An 18,553-nucleotide genomic window follows, 5' to 3' on the forward strand; every position below is an offset into this window, starting at 1 on the left:
TGCTTAGCTAAAGTTACTCAATCTACACCATGCTATCATTCAGATAGAACTATTATTTCAACCACTATCGAATACTCAAATACTCAGTAATTTTACTTTAATTTTGGCTTACTAAGTAAAATTATAGAGAAAAGCCTTGCTCTGTGGTACAATGATCACACTCATGCTTTCAAGTGTGCAGCTCAGAAAATGGAGTGCAAATGGAAGAGTACAAAATTAGAGGTGTTTTGTGGTGCATGGAAGGATAGTGTCTCTAGCTACAGACAGGCTCTAAAAGCTGCCTGGTCAGCATATTTTAGCAAACTCATAGAAAATAACCAGAACAACCTTAGGTGTTTATTCAGCACTGTGGTTAATTGATTTGGAATAAAGCCTCAACTAAACCAGATATTCCATCACAGCACAAAAGTATTGACAATTTTTTTACTGATAAAATTGAAATCATCAGAAATAATATTGGAATTATGCAATTGTCTACCACAGCACTGCAGAAAACAATGTCTCATAATTTTTCCCATGAGCAATTTTTCGCTGTCATAGATCAGGAAGAGCTAACAAAACTTATTGAAACATAAAAAGCAACAACGTGTTTGTTAGATCCAATACAAACTAGGCTCTTAAAAGAGGTGTTTTCTGTAATCTCAGAACCTGTTCTTAATATTATTAACTCCTCGCTATCCTTAAGGCATGCCTCAAGAACTTTAAGCTGGCAGTTATCAAACCACTTATTAAGAAACAACAGCTTGATCCTGGAGAGTTGTCTAATTATAGACCGATCTCAAAATCTCACATTTGTTGAAAATACTAAAAAAGATAGGGTTCTCCCAACTATGTTCATTTCAACAGAGAAATGGTATATATGAAGAATTTCAGTCAGAATTTAGACCCCATCATAGTACAGAGACTGCACTTATCAGAGTTACATATGACTTGCTCTTATCATCTGATCACAGCTGCATTTCTCTTCTAGTGCTTTTAGATCTTAGGCTCATGTCATTCCCTTGGATAGGCTTGAGATTTATGTTGGCATTTGTGGACAGGCATTTGCATGGCGAAGAGACAAAGTTTCCTGCCCTAAAGTCCTATTTATCAGACTGCTACCACTTTGTCTCTGTAAACGAGGAATTGTCAGATCAAACTAAAATTAAGTATGGAGTGCCAGCGGGATCACTTTTAGGGCCTCTTCTTTTATCCTTTTGGGAGACATTATCAAAAATCAAGTTTCCACTGTTATGCCGACGATACCCAATTTTACATTTCTTGAAACCCAATGCAATTTCAGAATTCTCCAAATTAGCAGTGTGTATCAATAAAATCAAAGATCGGATGGCCAGAAATGTCCTGACAAAACAAGGGTACTAATTATTGGACCAAAAACTTCTAAAAATAAGCCACTAAAATATAAATTGATACTCGATGAATGTACTGTTAAGTTTTCTACAGCAAAGAACTGTTCGCGTTATATTTCGGTGTTATATTTGATACCAATCTGTCCTTTGAAAATCAAATTACCAATGTTTGTAGAACAGCACTCTTCCACCTCAGAAATATTGCTAAGTTACAACACATGTGCTCTGTTGCAGATGCCAAAAAACTAATTCATGTGTTCATGACCTCAAGATTAGATTATTGTAATGCATTACTGGGAGGATGTCCTGCAAGTTAAATAAATAAACTTCAATTGGTTCAAAATGCAGAAGCCAGAGTGCTGACTAGAATCAATAAATATGACAATATTAGCACCATTTTATTGTCGTTACATTGGCTACCTTTTTAAATTTTTTATTAATTTTAAAATGTTGTTAACTACATACAGAATAGCATTCTGAGATGCTATTGTTCTCACCATGATTGTACTGAGCGGTTATCTGTGTTACCGTAGACTTTGACAGTTCGAACCAGTCTGGCCATTCTCTGTTACCCTCTCTCATCAACATGAGAGAAATGTTTTTGTCACCATTCTGAGTAAATTCTAGTGACTGATGTGTGTGAAAATCCCAGGAGATCAGCAGTTACAGAAATACTCAGACCAGCCCATCTGGCACCAACAATCACCCATGCGATTATCTAATCAGCCAATCATGTGGCTGCAGTGCATAAAATCATGCATATACGGCTCAGGAGCTTCAGTTAATGGTCACATCAACCATCAGAAAGGGGGAAAATGTGATCTCAATGATTTGGAGCGTGGCATGATTGTTGGTGCCAGATTTTTTGACTTTATGCCACTCCTGGCGCAAAAATTCAAGCAGCTCAGCTTTGTTTGATGGCTTGTGGCCATCCATCTTCCTCTTGATCACATTCCAGAGGTTTTCAATGGGGTTCAGGTCTGGAGTTTGGGCTGGCCATGACAGGGTCTTGATCATCACCGATCCTCTACCAAATTTCACAGTGACTGCGAGTCACTGTGGCTTGAAGGCCTCTCCAGGTGGAGGATCGGTGATGATCTAGGGGTGCTTCAGCAAGGCTGGAATTGGACAGATTCGTCTTTTGTGAAGGACGCATGAATCAAGCCACGTACAAGGTTATCCTGTAAGAAAACGTGCTTCCTTCTGCTCTGACAATGTTTTCCAACTCTAAAGATTGGTTTTCCAGCAGGACAATGCTCCATGCCACACAGCCAGGTCCATCAAGGTGTGGATTGAGGACCAACTGATCAAAACCCTGTCATGGCCAGCCCAATCTCCAGACCAGAACCCACCCCAGCTTCACCTGTCTAGATCTGCTAAATGGGGATTTTTTTGTTATTTCTATTTGTGCAGCAGCAGGTCAAAATGCTAGATGCAGCATGTTTTGCATTTTGTCTAATTGTGCAGCAGTAGGAGCAGCATGTCCATATGCTTAACTCAGTATTCTGTGTATTTTCTAACAGTAGCAAGACTCCGTACTTGCAAGCAGAAGCAGCAGTAGCAACGTAGCAGATCTAGTACTCAGAGACCAATGTCCTATCAAGATGTCATAACCACATTAACATGCCAAATTTTTCAGAGAGTTGTCATGTCTGAAATATAATAAAGTCAACCGATTAATTGCATCAGTTCAATATTAATGGATTCAGTAACGATACAGAAACCTTTGTCTCTAAAGTTACAATGAATACCTATGAATACGCTGAGTGAGATGACTAACTGCAGCTTGTGCCATCCAGACTTTACTTCAGTCTACTACGATGGACTTCACAGAGGATGAACTGATGCCAACTCCAAGACATGGGATACTTCATGTGCCACGGTCTGAATCTTGGACTCAGGATGGACTTCACCAAAATGACCTGCAATAAGCTTCCAGCTGGACTGCGATGCCCCTCACTGACTGTTGCCTTTATCTTCTTTTTCAAAGGATCTACTACACTCTCTTAAAATGGAATACATAGACAGTTAATTTACTGCAAACTAAAGCCTTCATCAGCCAAATAACAAAGGACACTGCATCTACGTGCACTTCCACAGTTAGTACAGGATGGACTTCAAAGACATTGTCACTAATGTACAGTTCATACAAAAACATTTTGTTTAAACATTGGCCCCTTACTATGACTTGTTTTACACATAAATAACTCATATTGGCATTATATTCATACTGTTTAGCCAGAAGGGTACTGGCCCCCAAAGTGAGCCTTGATTCTCCTAAGGTTATTTTTCTCCATTAACAAACATCTTATGGAGTTTCTTGTTCCTCGCCACGGTCGCCTTTGGCTTGCTCACTGGGGGTCTAAATACAAATATGATTAACTTAAGGCAAAATCTACAATCACATTTTTCTTAAATCGCACAATGATGACTAAGACATTTCAGCTTTTTTGTTATAGCATGACATTGTAATATAAAAGCAAAATCAAGTCAAGTCATTTTTATTTCCTTTTTTTTTTTTTTTTTTTTGTGCTTTTCCCAATACACATGGTTCCTTAGCAGCTTTACAGAAAATCAGCTGTATTGTCTGTAATGTCTCAAAAACATGAATAACCAACACTCCTGGAAACAAACAATTTGATAAATCTGACTTTCTATAGCTTGGTATTTATTTAAAATATCACACATTAGTCCTGCTGTCCCAATATGAGGACATACATTTTTAGGAAAACCATTTGCTCTAATTTTTTGTTGTTGCATATTTATTAGGGGGCTACTAGTTACAAATCAAAAAGAGAAATGAAAAATGCATACATCAGTCACGCTCGGGTCTCAGGAGGACAAATTGGCCCTAACAATTACAGTTGTGAATTTTTATATTTTAAAATTTAGAGTATAGAGTATATTTATTTAAAAAAAGATTTACTTAATATAGCAATTTATATTAATACATTCTAAAATATATTATATACTATTGTATTTAATATGCTTTTTATTTTTATTTTATTGTACTTCCCTCTTCAGCTGTAACCATTATGGTTGAACATAGCTGATTCTTGCTAAACTGGTGTAGTTAAAAACAATTGGAGCACTTTGTCTGTTGAGAGGCTATCCAACCTGACATTTCTGCCAGCAAAGTCAATCTTCTTCTTTCTGCAAACTGCCATCCTCTAATATCTCACAGCCCAATGCTCAGTAAAATACAAGTCTGAAGGTGAAGGATTGCTGGCAGATCTGCTTATACTGGGGAAAATACCTCACATGAATTATTGATAGAAACTTCCAGAGATCGTGTTTACCAGCAGACTGTCATTATGAGAGCAAGATCACATTTAATAGGGAAGGAAGCCATACAGCTAAAAAGAGAAAGAAAATGGAATAAATAATTCATAGGTTGCACCTACCGACCGCTCAGTGGTAACTAGTATAGAAGGAAACTTGGGCAAAGAGAAATTAAGAACAAAGAACTAAGATGTATTGGATTGTAGACTAGCTATTAAAACAACAGAAACATTCATTGATACCACTTTCAGCAGTGTTTGAGTAAAAAAATGAGCACAAGAGGAAGTTTTCTTTAGGACTCAGGAAGGTGTAACAAAAAAGGTAATAGAAGTGTATGAGGAATGTTGAGTCGACATGCGTGTTTCTATCGCGTTCCTCCTCAGGAGCTGCACCTGAGGAACCAGATAACAGATGCTACCCAGACTAAAGTATTGCACACAGCATTCAACATGAAGGTAAGACTGATGCCACAAACACATGCAGGCTCTCAATTGAGCAATCACATTTAACACATATAAACAGAAGTAAAAACAATGTCTAGATTTTGTGATGCAGTAGAAAAGATGGAGTTGGATAGATGGACATACCTGGAGTTCTCTTTACTTTAGCGGTCCCATTCATCTCAATGGCAGTCTCTCGTCTGCTGCCATCTTTATTTTGTAGGCTCCAGAAACATTTTTTTTTTTTTTTTTTTAGCTCTAAATGGCATGCCACTGATTACTCTATATTAGAACTCCTTGCAGCAGAGGACAGTTAAGAGCTTTTTAAAATTAGGTCTTAAATGAAACAACAACTGTAATAAAATACTTGGGAAAAATAAATAGCTCTAAAGCTTCCTGTGTTGTGAATCAGTATATGGTGAACACAAATTCGGGCACTGGCAAGTGTGCTGATCCACTGTACATTGGCAGACTTATGACTCAAATGCCTGCGACACAATTACTAGGTTGCGCGTTGAAACGCATTTGGTATTAATCAATAGCATTGCTGTATAAATGACACTGTTGTGCATTTGCATAGTAGATATTAAATATAGCATATTACAATCAACATCTCTTTTAGAGCGAAAATAAGGCTTTGACTTAATAATTTTACATTTCCTGGTTTTTACGATCCATTCAGGGAAATTTTAAGGAGCAAACATTTCAGTGCAGTGGAATGATTTTGAAATGGGACACCCGCAGCAGACTCCCTGGTCAGTGCCCTGACTACTGAACTAGGGAACTGATTGAGACACCCATACACAGTGTATATTTGGTTGATGTATTTTATATGTATCATTTATCTTATTTAAGGCTGCTGATGTATGTGTCATTTGTTTCAGAGCACAACACCAGCTTTCTGTTATGAGCCTGATGTGATATGGAAGGTATAGTACACATTTTTGTATGTAGAGAATAATCTCTCATGTCACCATTTATGAACAGAATGGCTTACATCTGCTGGGGATTTTTTTAGCATGATCATGTTTATTGTTATATTATTCTTGGAATAACAGATATGGACTGTCATATGGCAGACTTAATTTACTATTGATATGTCATGGTAAGTCAGACAGGGTCATCAAGTTTGTATTTGTTTAGGCTCAGGGCAACCAGAAGGTTGCTAGTTTCATCCCCACAAGACCTTGAGCAAAACACTTAACCTCTGGTTGCATCTAGAAGATTGTACCTGCAATAATTCCATGGCACTATTCCATGGCAAGATCACCTGCTCTGCAAATATTAAATTCTATTCAAGGAAGTATTTCTTTACTTTGATTTTAATGCAGATAGTGACATTTTCAGAACGCTTAATTGATTCATCCAGGTCTGTCAAGAAAATGTCTGTATTCTGCCACGAACCTCAGTGGCACCTTCTCACTTCACATTTCTGTACACTCTGTACATTTCTGTTTGACCTTCCATTTCAATAACATCACACATCACATAAGCATGTTGTATGCAGGACACTAAGTTTGTCTCTCTGGAGCGTAATATTCGAGACTTGGAGGACGAGATTCAGACTCTAAAGACTAATGGGCTTTTACACACTGACGGCCGGGGAGAAGAGTTCAAAGAGATGGAGGTCTACAAGAACCACTCAAAGTTCATGAAGAACAAGGTGAAAATGCACTCTCTATGAGCTGTACAGAAGAACTGATGGATGGACAGAAAGAAACTTTATTTATTAAATTGCATGATTGTGAAGTAAATATATAGTTAAAATGAAAACTGTCATTTACTCTCCCCCAAACACATGTACTGTTATTTTTTCCCCATGGAATATAAAATTAGATTTTTTTTTTTTTTTTTTGATGAATCTTCATACAGCTCTTTTCTACATAATGACAGTTTGTAGTGACCACATCTGTCAAGCTCCAAAAAGTACAATAAAAGCACCATCTGAAGTCATATTATAACTTTGTGTAAGGAAAACTTTGTGTTCACTCAAAATCTTCCACTCTGCCAAAGTTATCAAATTCAGAATTCAGTTCTTCAAATTCAGACTCAAAAATGGTGTTGAGGCCAAAATGGCATTGGTTCTTATGTGTGTCATTGTCACAGTCATGTGTGTTTTGTATTCCTGTCATTTAATTTCAAGTTTAGTTCACTTCCTTTTTCTTCTATTAGTGTTTTATGGCGGTTGGCAAACCACATAAGAGGTGCATTTCCGCCACCATCTGGACTGGAGTGTGAAGCGCAATATGCAGGGTCGAAAGCTACCTTTTTGCCACACCTGCCAAAGGCTGGTGACTTGAGAAAATTTACCTGCCATAAATATTTTTTACCGGCCATGTAACTGTACTTGCATTATTTCATTAAATAACAGGCAGTTACTATTACTACTACTACTGAACATATTTACTATGTTTTTAACTTGTTCTGGCTTTACTTTCAAGAGAAAACAGGGGTTAGCAATGCAGGTAAAGACATGGCCTTTGCAACAATATTTTTGTGGCACAGAGGCCTCATTTATAAAGACATTCATTACATGATCTTAAATGTGAATGTAAGACAATTTTCTAAATGTTCCTACAAATGATTTATAAAACGTCTGTATGCACAAAATATTTTCCTAACTGCATCCCTCTTTATAAATTGCAATTCAACTTAAAAACATGCAAATGTGAATGAGCACATGGACTCCACCTACAGAACGCCCACTAATATCCTAAAATGGTGAGACAGAATACAATAGAAGCATATGCGCAAGTTATTCATTCATTCATTCTTATGGAAGAAGGTGTTCCAAGGTGTTTTTTAAAAGTGAGTGCAGCTACCTGTTTCTGCCCATATTATGCAGCATATTCAACAACACATCAGTTATTCATGTCCATTATCAATAATAACTACATTCATTGACTGCGTTTATTGTAAATCCACACCATTCTTCAACCAATGTCCATTTTCTTGCCAAACCTTTATTCCAAAAATAGGTTTACATGATAATTTACATATAATGAAATATGCATAGTCTAGCTGTATTACAATTGTGTTCTGTATAAACTACATGCACATTATTTTCCCACTGTTCTCTTCTGTTCGTGCTTGCCATTAATAATGCTGCATTTTAGTCAAATCATTTGTTTTTATTCATGTCCTCATCAACAGCAGACAAGGCTGAAGGATTAATTGAAAAAAAAAAACCGTTAGACTGTTGTTGTGTGTGACAAGGAGGAGGGCCGGGCCGTGACTATGCACGCCCGGACCCCAATCGCTCTAATCAACCGAGGAGAGGGATAAATGCAGCGGGACGCCGGAGAGAGCCACATGCAGCTGCAGTGTGTGCGTTTATGTTTTGTCTTTGTTTTAATTTCTCATTAAATATTATTTTGACTGTTCAGCCGGTTCCCGCCTCCTCCTTTCCCAACCTTACTTTGTTACACTGTGCTTTTTAAATCTGTAAACTGATTTAACTATGTTTAACTATCTGTAACACAGTTTAAAATGGGCAAGAGGAGGCAGGAACCGGACGAACCATCAAAATAATGTTTGGTGAAAACTTAAAAAGACAAACATAAACACACACAGCAGCTGCATGTGGCTCTCTCTCTCTCCCGAACTGCCGCATCCAGCTCGGCATTATCCCTCTCCTCGGATGATTAGCCCGTTTGTGGGCCGACCGTGCAGACTTACGGCCCAGCCCCACCCTCCTCCTCGTCACACTCCTCCCTCCTTTGCCTCAGGCCGGGGAACCTCCGGCATGACGTACAACCTTCCACCTTTCCGAGACCTCCTGTATGCCAGCAGGCTTTCCCTGCCTTTAGAGACCTCAGAGGGAGGCAAGAGGAGGGAAAAGAGGAGAGAAAAAGGGCAAGGTGGAGCAACAGTGAGAAAGAGAATTGCTCGCCGGTTCCCCGACACGCCGTCACCTGGTCCTCAACCACTCCTCCACCCTCTGCCGGATGACAGCCGCTCCTCCTCGGGCGGACTGGAGTGAGTCCTCCAACCCTTGGTGGATGGAACGCCCCTCCGCGTTCTGGCGGCCGGTAGTGAGCCCCATCGCCCCTGGCAGAGGCTCCACCACTCGAGGCGGCCGGCAGCAAGCCCCTCTTCCTCTCGCGGATGGTGGCCGTTCCTCCACGTCCAGGCGGCCGGCAGCAGCTGCTCCTTTGGGTGGACAACAGTGGCGAGGACTCCACAATAGCGCATCCCTCTTCCATCCCGGGTTTCGGCACCAATGTTATGTCTTAAAAATACATAAACATAAACACACATGGCAGCTGCATGTGGCTCTCTCTCTCTCCCGAACTGCTGCATCCGGCTCGGCCTTATCCCTCTCCTCAGCTGATTAGCCCTCAGCCCTCCTCCTTGCTCCAAAAATTTGCTGAACATAATACATACCGTATTTTACACCTTCCTGTTATCTTGTCGTTCTCAAAATAAATTTATTATGGAAACGTGCAGATAGGGCTAAATAAATAGTCTATTACAGCGGATTTCCAAAATCAGTGTCATTTCGGAATATTCTTGTACATGTAAACGTGCTCACTCATTTATTAATAAATTCAGTCAGTCACAAGCCAGTATCTCTGTGATGCATCGTCAGTGAAATGCCACCTCTCACTAAAACACAGAGAACCATCATGATTTTGTGATGTTTGCACATCATGTTTGCATATTATTGATTGTCATTTACCTAAATGCTTGAAGTTTATTTCTTTCTCTTTCATAAACTACACAGTTTAACAGTATACGATCTACCGTCTCTGAATGACCACAATTTCATAGTCGTTCACTTCCTTGTTCCTGTTTCCAGTCATGTGTCTAGTCATGAGATTTCCTTAGGTGTGTTTGACTTGAACTGCATCTCGATTTGCTGAATGGCAAGATTTGCCAGTTGCAGTTGGGGGAGGAGTTGAAAAGAGAGCCATCAAGCCGGACACTTGCGCTTCTCGTCGTCTGCTGAACCTACACCAGTCACAGAAGATCACACAATGTTTGCTTTATTTATTGCAGACGAAGTGGAATTCAGATAGACAGATGTTTGAATTTTACATAAAATAACCAGAAACATTGTTTATTTGAAAAGTTTGTGTGCTGCTTAATACAGTGGCTGTTGTTTGTATAAGAAGAAAGTCCAATAAAAGCCTGTATTATTTTAATATCAATAAAGGAGTCAGAGTTTTTTATCATTTTTTTAATTTTATTTTTTTTATGAATAAACATGATGTGACTATGACAAACATAATATAGCATGATATAAACATTATGTACTGTTATAAAAACACAGAGTTGTGAGAGTTTTCGCTGAACTGGAGGTGTCCGAATAAACACCATGGTAATGGCACACTAGAAGTAGTAAAAGTAGTATGTAAAGTATGCGATTGTAAACGCATCCCATGAAATGCATGTAACCGTTGTCACATTAGGCTCATTCGAGATGAGCAAAATCTGCGCAGCACAGATCACCGCGAGGTGATCGCATTAGAAATGTGTCTGAGTGTGGTCCAACTTGCTCTGATGTTATGCTGACCTATGCCAAAAAACTCTCGAGATGCGAAGCGGCCATGCCAGGTGGCGCAGTTGAGCGCAGTTGCTCTTCCCCTACTGTGCTGAGTCAAGGCACGATGGGAAATGACTTGCTGACGACACAGCTTAATGCTGATTGTCTTAACTGTGATGCTTTGTTCTTTTTTTTAAATGTTTGATCTTTTTAACTGCCATATCATGTTTTTATGTGTATAAATTATGTGTGAATATTCCCAACACTCTGACAGTGTGATCTCTGTAAGGGAAATGTGATTATCATATTTCTGAAATATCTAAAATACTTGTCTTTATTAAATAAAAAATGTCTATGTTAGAAATTAAATAACATTTACATTGAGTGTCTTTTTCATCATATTTATTTTCATTTTAAAGAAACAGAATTGTAATGAAATCCACTTAATCAGCAACAGCGCATAACAGCAGGTGGCGGTAATGCACTGTTAAGTTGCGATCCACCATTAAAACAGAAGACGAAGAAGCAGCAGCGTATGAACGTGAATCCATGATATCTGCCTTTGATCTCGAAGGTGTCTGATCCACTACGAGAAGTGAGAACTGTCTGACTTTACAGCTCTTAGGCTCGTTTGAGTTGCCAAACACCTCGCCTTGATAGAAGACGAGAGTAGATGGCAGCAGTCAGGGGAGGAGTGAAATACGTGCTGTCAACAGTGTTGCCAGATACAGCTGATGGTTTCCAGCCCAAAAATGGTCCAAAAACTGCCCCAAATATTTGATCAATATTTAATTCAGTATTTTAACTGCCACGATTACTGTACCATACTACAGCGACAAACACCAGCAGCAGTCAACCACCACAGCAAAAACCCAGAGAACGTAAGGCTACTTTCACATGCTTTCACTTATTTATTTGTAGTTGTGATCAGCTCTACCGTAAAGTAGAGAGAATAGCTCTTCTGGACTGGAGTGTTGCCCTCCATATGTATGGCGCGCTTCTCTCTATTCCTCGGAAAGCGGCAGCTCAGACAGAGAGCTGAAAAAATCAACTACAAACAACTACCAATTGTCATCTGAAAGCAGCCTAAGAATGACAATATAATCAGTTCACATCTATGCTCCTCTTTGCACAAACACACTCAGACACTAGATTTCAATTGTTTTAAAGATTTAAGATTTAAGAATGTAGCCGATGTCCATCCATTCCGTGCCAGCCCTGAGCGCACATCCATCAAACTTGAAAGGAACGGCAACCCCATTCAATTTCTGGTGTCATCTTTAAGCAGTGTGACTTGAGAAAATGCTCTTTCCACAGGAGCGTTGGATACGTGGAGAGTGAGGATTTGAATTGCACCAAGTGCTAAATCCTGAAAGCAGCGGTTTCCTCCGGCATCTTGAAAAGATTCTACATCCAGCCAAAACACATCAATGGTCAGGTGAGGAGAGAACCCTGCTGAGGTAACATTTCTCCACTGAGTCTCAAGTGAATCTGGTGAGCCTGAAAAGAACTCCTTAGGCAACTCTCAGACTGGTGACATGTTTGACATAACAGAAGCAGGACACAGGAGCTCCAGCTTTCACAGCAACCATGGCAAACGCATTTGGTACTGGGCCAGGAGTTCTTTCAAGAGGTGTATACAGCGTGTTAAGACCACCTGCTTTTTCTCATGTGACAGAGCGCTTGCCTCCAACTTCTGACTGAATGTGGTCCCCAGGTCAGCATCTTTAGGTGAGAGGTATATACTGGAGGATTTTAGGTCTAATTCCCTGAGTTGTTGTTCATTATTCACACGGAAAACGCTCGTCAACTGTAAATTAGGCTGTTTCTGTTTGAGCAGTGTATACAAGGAATGATGTCTCCCCACCATGACGCTTGCTCCATCTGTTGCTATGCCTACCATATTTGCTATATCCAGCACGTTAGCTTGTAGAAATCCGATGATGGCATCCACAATCCCACTAGCATCAGCGTCCAAAAGTTTGATCTGTCCCAGGTAAGTGCTCACAAACCGATTGTGTTTCTTTGAACGATATTTTACGCATATGCAAAATAATTTGTTTACAGTAATGTTGGTTGTTTCATCCAAGTATAGGGAGTAAGGTGAGTCACCAATGTCCTGTCGAAGTTCTTCTCTAAAATACGGTGCCAGAACTGACTTAATGACAGCCATACATTTGGTTCTGTGCATCTGGAATGCTCCAGTCTCATCCTTCAGTATGTCCGATAAGTCGTCCACAGCATTAACTGATGTGGGGCAAGCAATGTATGTTGCTATCCGGAGTTCATGGCACTTCTGGTCGTCACAAACATCCGCGTTACTTATGTTAGCTTTACTCACCATAAAAGCCTTAACTGTGGGCAGGCACCGCATCTTGTGCTTCTTGGTGTCGGCGTGATCCTTCAAATCCTTCAAGTGGATATGTCTGTGTTGCAGAATTTGCAGTGAGCTTTGCTATCATCTGCTTTAGACGGAATAATCCATGGCTTCAGGTTCGAATCACTCTCCCACTCCTGTCTGTAAGTTTTTTTTGTATTTTGCCCACTTCGGCATCTTCTTCCCGCTGGCCGCTGCTGCTATCGCTCTTGCATGGCTAAAATCAATCAAATCAAATCAAATCACTTTATTGTCACACAGCCATATACACAAGTGCAATGGTGTGTGAAATTCTTGGGTGCAGTTCCGATCAACATAGCAGTCGTGACAGTGATGAGACATACGCCAATCTACAATAAACATCAAATTAACACAACACAATTTAAACATCTGTTATACATAATTAAACTCGACTTAAAACATCAAATTAACACAGCACAATTTAAACATCTGTTATACATAATTACACAACTTAAAACATCAAATTAACACAACACAATTTAAACATCTGTTATACACAATTACACTCAACAATATACAATAATAACATACATTGCACAGTATACAATATGCTGTTTTTTTTTTGTTTTTTTTTTTGTTTTTTACTATATAGATACTATATAGATACACATTATTCAATAAAAATTAAAATATATATGAAAAAAAGTATATATATAGAATGTACAGTATTGTACTGTATTGACATTCAGGCTGTCGGTTGATAGTCAGTTGTTAAGAGAGACATAATATAATGACAGTAATATAATTTATGACAGTCCGGTGTGAGATAAAAGAGTAATAAAGTGCAGGGATGATGTATTTTGATCGTGGGAGATCAAGAGTTCAGAAGTCTGATTGCTTGGGGGAAGAAGCTATCATGGAGTCGGCTGGTGCGTGTCCTGATGCTGCGATACCGCCTACCTGATGGTAGCAGTGAGAACAGCCCATGGCTCGGGTGGCTGGAGTCTCTGATGATCCTCCGAGCTTTTTTCACACACCGCCTTGTATATATTTCCTGGAGGGAGGGAAGCTCACCTCCGATGATGTGTTTGGCAGTTCGCACCACCCTTTGCAGTGCTTTGCGGTTGTGGGCAGTGCTATTGCCGTACCAGGCGGAGATGCAGCCAGTCAGGATGCTCTCCACAGTGCAGGTGTAGAACCGTGTGAGGATGTGGCGGTTCATTCCAAACTTCCTCAGCCGTCTCAGGAAGAAAAGGCGCTGATGAGCCTTCTTCACAACGACTTCAGTGTGGACGGACCATGTGAGTTCCTCAGTGATGTGGACACCCAGGAACTTGAAGCTGCTGACTCTCTCCACTGGTGCTCCATTGATGGTGATTGGACTGTGTTCTCTGTCTTTTCTCCTGAAGTCCACCACAAGCTCCTTTGTCTTACTGACGTTGAGGGAGAGGTTGTGCTCCTGACACCAGTGTGTCAGAGTGTGCACCTCCTCTCTGTAGGCTGTTTCATCATTGTCAGTGATCAGACCTACCACCGTCGTGTCATCAGCAAACTTAATGATGGCATTGGAGTTATGTGTTGCCACACAGTCATGTGTGTACAGGGAATACAGTAGTGGGCTGAGAACACAGCCCTGCGGGGCTCCAGTGTTGAGGGTCAGTGATGAGGAGATGTTGCTGCCTATTCTAACCACCTGGCGTCTGCTTGACAGGAAGTCCAGGATCCAGCTGCACAGCGAGCTGTTTAAGCCCAGAGCCCGGAGTTTCTCATCTAGCTTGGAGGGCACTATGGTGTTGAATGCTGAGCTGTAGTCTACAAACAGCATTCTCACATAAGTGTTCTTTTTTTCCAGGTGGGAGAGAGCAGTGTGTATTGTAGATGCAATGGCATCATCAGTGGAGCGGTTGTTACGGTAAGCAAACTGCAGCGGGTCAAGATTGAGTGGTAATACAGAGCAGATGTAATCTCTGATTAGTCTCTCAAAACATTTGCTGATGATGGGGGTCAGAGCAACAGGACGCCAGTCATTTAAACAAGTTATTTTCAATTGACTTTAAAGCGTGAGAGGGAGCGTCAACACCAACCGACTCTGTGGGCATGTGTGTTTAGTAACATCATGATGACTGATTGGATGGAGTACATGCACTCTTGGATTTTGTTAACCAAAATCTAATTTGCCCAATTTGGTAACACTGGCTGTCAAGTCAGACAGTTCTCAAATCTCATAGTGGATTAGACACCTTCGAGATCAAAGGCAGACATCACAGGATTCATGTTCATGCGCTCTTGCTGATAAAGTGGATATAATTTAAATTGTTGCTTTAAAATGAAAATAAATTTGATGAAAAAGACATTCAATGTAAATGTTATTTAATTTGTATTTTTAGTTTAATGAAGACACGTATTTTAGATATTTCAGAAAAATTATATCCCATACATAGATCGAACCGTCAGAGTGTTGGGAATATTCACATATAATTTATACACATAAAACATGATATTAGAGATAAAAAATTAAAATTTTTTAGAAGAAAACGAAACATAATTAAGCTGTGTCTTCAGCAAGTTGTTTCCCATTATGCTTGCAGTTTGCTCAGCTGGAAAAATCCAACTGCGCCGCCTGACTGCTACAACTGCGTGCCTCACTCTCATGAGACTTTTTTGGCATATGTCACCATGACATCACAGCAAATCAGACAGATTTCTAACCAGCATGCACCTGCTGCTGATCACCGGTGATCGTTTCTGCGCAGAACTTACTCATCTCAAACAAGCCTCTTATTTCACTTCTGCCCTGACTGCAGCCACCTACTCTTGTCTACTTTCAAGGTGAGGCGTTTGGCATTTTGAACAAGCCTGTTGTGAGTCTGGCCAATCATGAATGAGCTGTGTCGGTATTCAGAGCTGTGCAGCTCCTCTGGAGCAATCAGCCAGCTGCTCTTGATTTGCTCTTGCAGTACTTTGATGGCATATGTCACGGTGATGCGGCAGTGGCGCCGGTTCAAGTCGGACAAAATTTCTAACCGACATGCACTGCTTTCGGTCCGGTGCCGAACGGTGTGCACAGCGCTGCATGAAGTCGAACACACCTCTTGTCTTGTCATGTGACTCGTGTTTCATGAGTCCTGTTATGATTGGACTTTAATTTATTAGTCTCATCTTTTTATTGGTTCATGTTTCATTGTCTTGTAAACCTGTTTATTAGTTCTGCCATTTCATTGGTTGTCTTGTTTCTTATCTTGTTAACCTAGTTAGTACTTGTGTATTTAAGTCCTCATGTTTGCTTTTGTCAGTTGTTGAAATGTCTAAGAAAGCTTTAAAGCATACAAAAATAGATATAAATTCACCATGTGAATCAGAATTTAAAGGGATAATTAAAAGGATGTTAAGGGGATGTGGCAAGAGATGTGGGCAAGGGAGGGAAAGGGAAGACATCTGTATAGTATTCAAAGGGAAGTAGGTCATGAGTGAACCGATTTATGGCAATAGAAGGGGTGATACAGTTATAACACATCTTTGAATTGGACACACTGCATGGAATCAGTCACTATCTTATTGGTAAACGTGACTCTGGATTGTATAACAAATGTGTATTACCTGAGACTGTGGAGCAAGGCTTTGCTAGAGTATTTAAAGGCAACAGATCTCCTTAGAATCTAGTATTTGGTTGGTGTGTGTTTTTTATTTATTTATTTATTTATTATAATTGTTTTTATTTTCTTCAACAATAATGCTTCACATTCCATCCCAGTAGGTGGCGGAAATGCATCAAAGTTAGTTTGCCAACCACCATAAAAATTAGAAGAAAATGTATCAGTTGTCTAATAATGTTTATGTGTAACATTGTTCTCTTTGTCTGTTAATTTCTTAAAACATAGACTAGTCGAGTCTTTTGTTTATTTCTCATGTCTGTTTTGGTTCTTATATTGTTTGGATTACAAAAAATACTGCACTTGGCTTCACATCATCACGTCATTTTCATCCCCTGCCTGTCCTGTCTGCCTACATAGTTACAGTCATAACTAAATGTGACCGACCACTTTAAATATATGAAATGGACAAATAATTTAGAGGTCTGCAGCATAGGGGAAGAATTTCATTGTCATATGAACTTTAATTCATTTATGTTTTTTGTCCATTTTGGAGCTTGACATACATAGTCACTAGAACTGACATTCTATGGAAAATATTTAAGATTTTTCAAAAATTCTTCTATGTTCCATGGACAATATAACAGCATACATACAGGTTTGGAACAACATGCACTGTGTTTTTATTCTTGTGGACAACCGGCTTTAGTGTCATGACAACGGCAAAATGGCTGTGATAAGCAAATTAGTAGTTTTGAAGCTGTATGTCTTGAGTTTGAAATGTTTTCCTGGTTTTGTATTTTATCAATACAATAATTATTAGTACATTGATGTCTCACACTCCCCCTCATCTCTGTGTATCTGTCTCACTGTTTCAGATTGATTTACTTAAACAGGAAGTGGTAAAGAAAGAGTCTGAATCAATGGCACTGCAGACCAAACTTGACACACTGACCAATCAGAATTCAGACTGCAAGCAGCACATCAACGTCCTGAAGGAATCACTCACAGCTAAAGAACACAGAGCCAATATACTTCAGACTGAGGTCAGTGTTTAGTGTTTTTATTTCTATTAAAAGTATGCCATTTTGTTGGGGCAGTGTTTGTCTCAACCTCAGAAAGTACACCCATGGACTGCCCACAGTCCAATGCATATTGCATAAAAAAACTGTGAAATGCTTTTTTGATCTAAGTGCCAGTCTGACTGGCTGGTATGATTGAACTTCTGTGAGTAAAAGCACACAGGAGTTTGTATTAGTCCGCTTGAAACAGAGTTGTATTCACAAGGTTTCGGGGTGATACAGCTTTTAAGGATGAAATAATCACTGGATTTGCCAAAGTTTACCAGGTTAATGATATCCAGAGTTTTGTTTAGTAATGTAGCAAGTAAAGCAAATATCCACAAGCAGAGCTGCATATTCTGCTTTTCTACTTATGTCTGTAAAATAGGTATTGTGTGTTGCATGGTACTTAGACACTCTACATATTTTTGCTGTTTGTCTTTGTGTTTTCTGTGCAATTGCTTGCAAAGACTGCCATGCCATTATTTACATTTCCCCCTCCCCCCCACCCTGTTCTTTTATTATGGTATGATATACAGGTATGCCAGAAAACCCCACCCCCTAATTGCCATATTATGACAAAACCAACAGTGATACATCGCTTTACATGTCAGATAGAAGGCTCTTCCTGTCTAAGTAGGCAGTACTTGGCCAATTTAAGGTGCTTCTGCGTTGCTACTTTTGGATATTTTATTTTTTTTATTATTTATGGGTATAATGCAAGTTATTGAAAACTCACAATGCAGGATGTACATGTCATAGCATAAAGTTGTTTGTATGTACAGTATATTAAGTCATGTTAACAAAATACACTGCTCAGCTACAAGTATACTAGGTCATACAAATTAGGTTCAAAATAACACATGCTGAATGCAATAAGGAATTACTATACTCTTCCACAAACATTCATTTATGAGTTTAAATGTTATGTAAATTAATCTGAAACATGACATTAGATTATCTTGATATCGATATTAAAGTGATTGTATTTTTAAAGTACTAAAC

General features: G+C 39.5%; 1 protein-coding gene across 1 annotated transcript in view; it reads left to right on the forward strand.

The window, feature by feature from the left end:
* The first annotated feature begins 4,972 nt into the window (after positions 1-4,972).
* Positions 4,973-18,553, forward strand: part of LOC127424572 (ERC protein 2-like) — a 108,643-nt gene continuing 95,062 nt past the window's right edge. Inside the window, exons 1-3 of the mRNA XM_051669928.1 lie at positions 4,973-5,086; positions 6,579-6,734; positions 17,366-17,533. Coding sequence (XP_051525888.1) covers positions 4,973-5,086; positions 6,579-6,734; positions 17,366-17,533 — 438 coding nt within the window. The remainder of the gene's footprint in view (positions 5,087-6,578; positions 6,735-17,365; positions 17,534-18,553) is intronic.

This window comes from Myxocyprinus asiaticus, chromosome 33 (assembly GCF_019703515.2).
Source record: "Myxocyprinus asiaticus isolate MX2 ecotype Aquarium Trade chromosome 33, UBuf_Myxa_2, whole genome shotgun sequence".
Lineage (NCBI taxonomy): Eukaryota > Metazoa > Chordata > Actinopteri > Cypriniformes > Catostomidae > Myxocyprinus > Myxocyprinus asiaticus.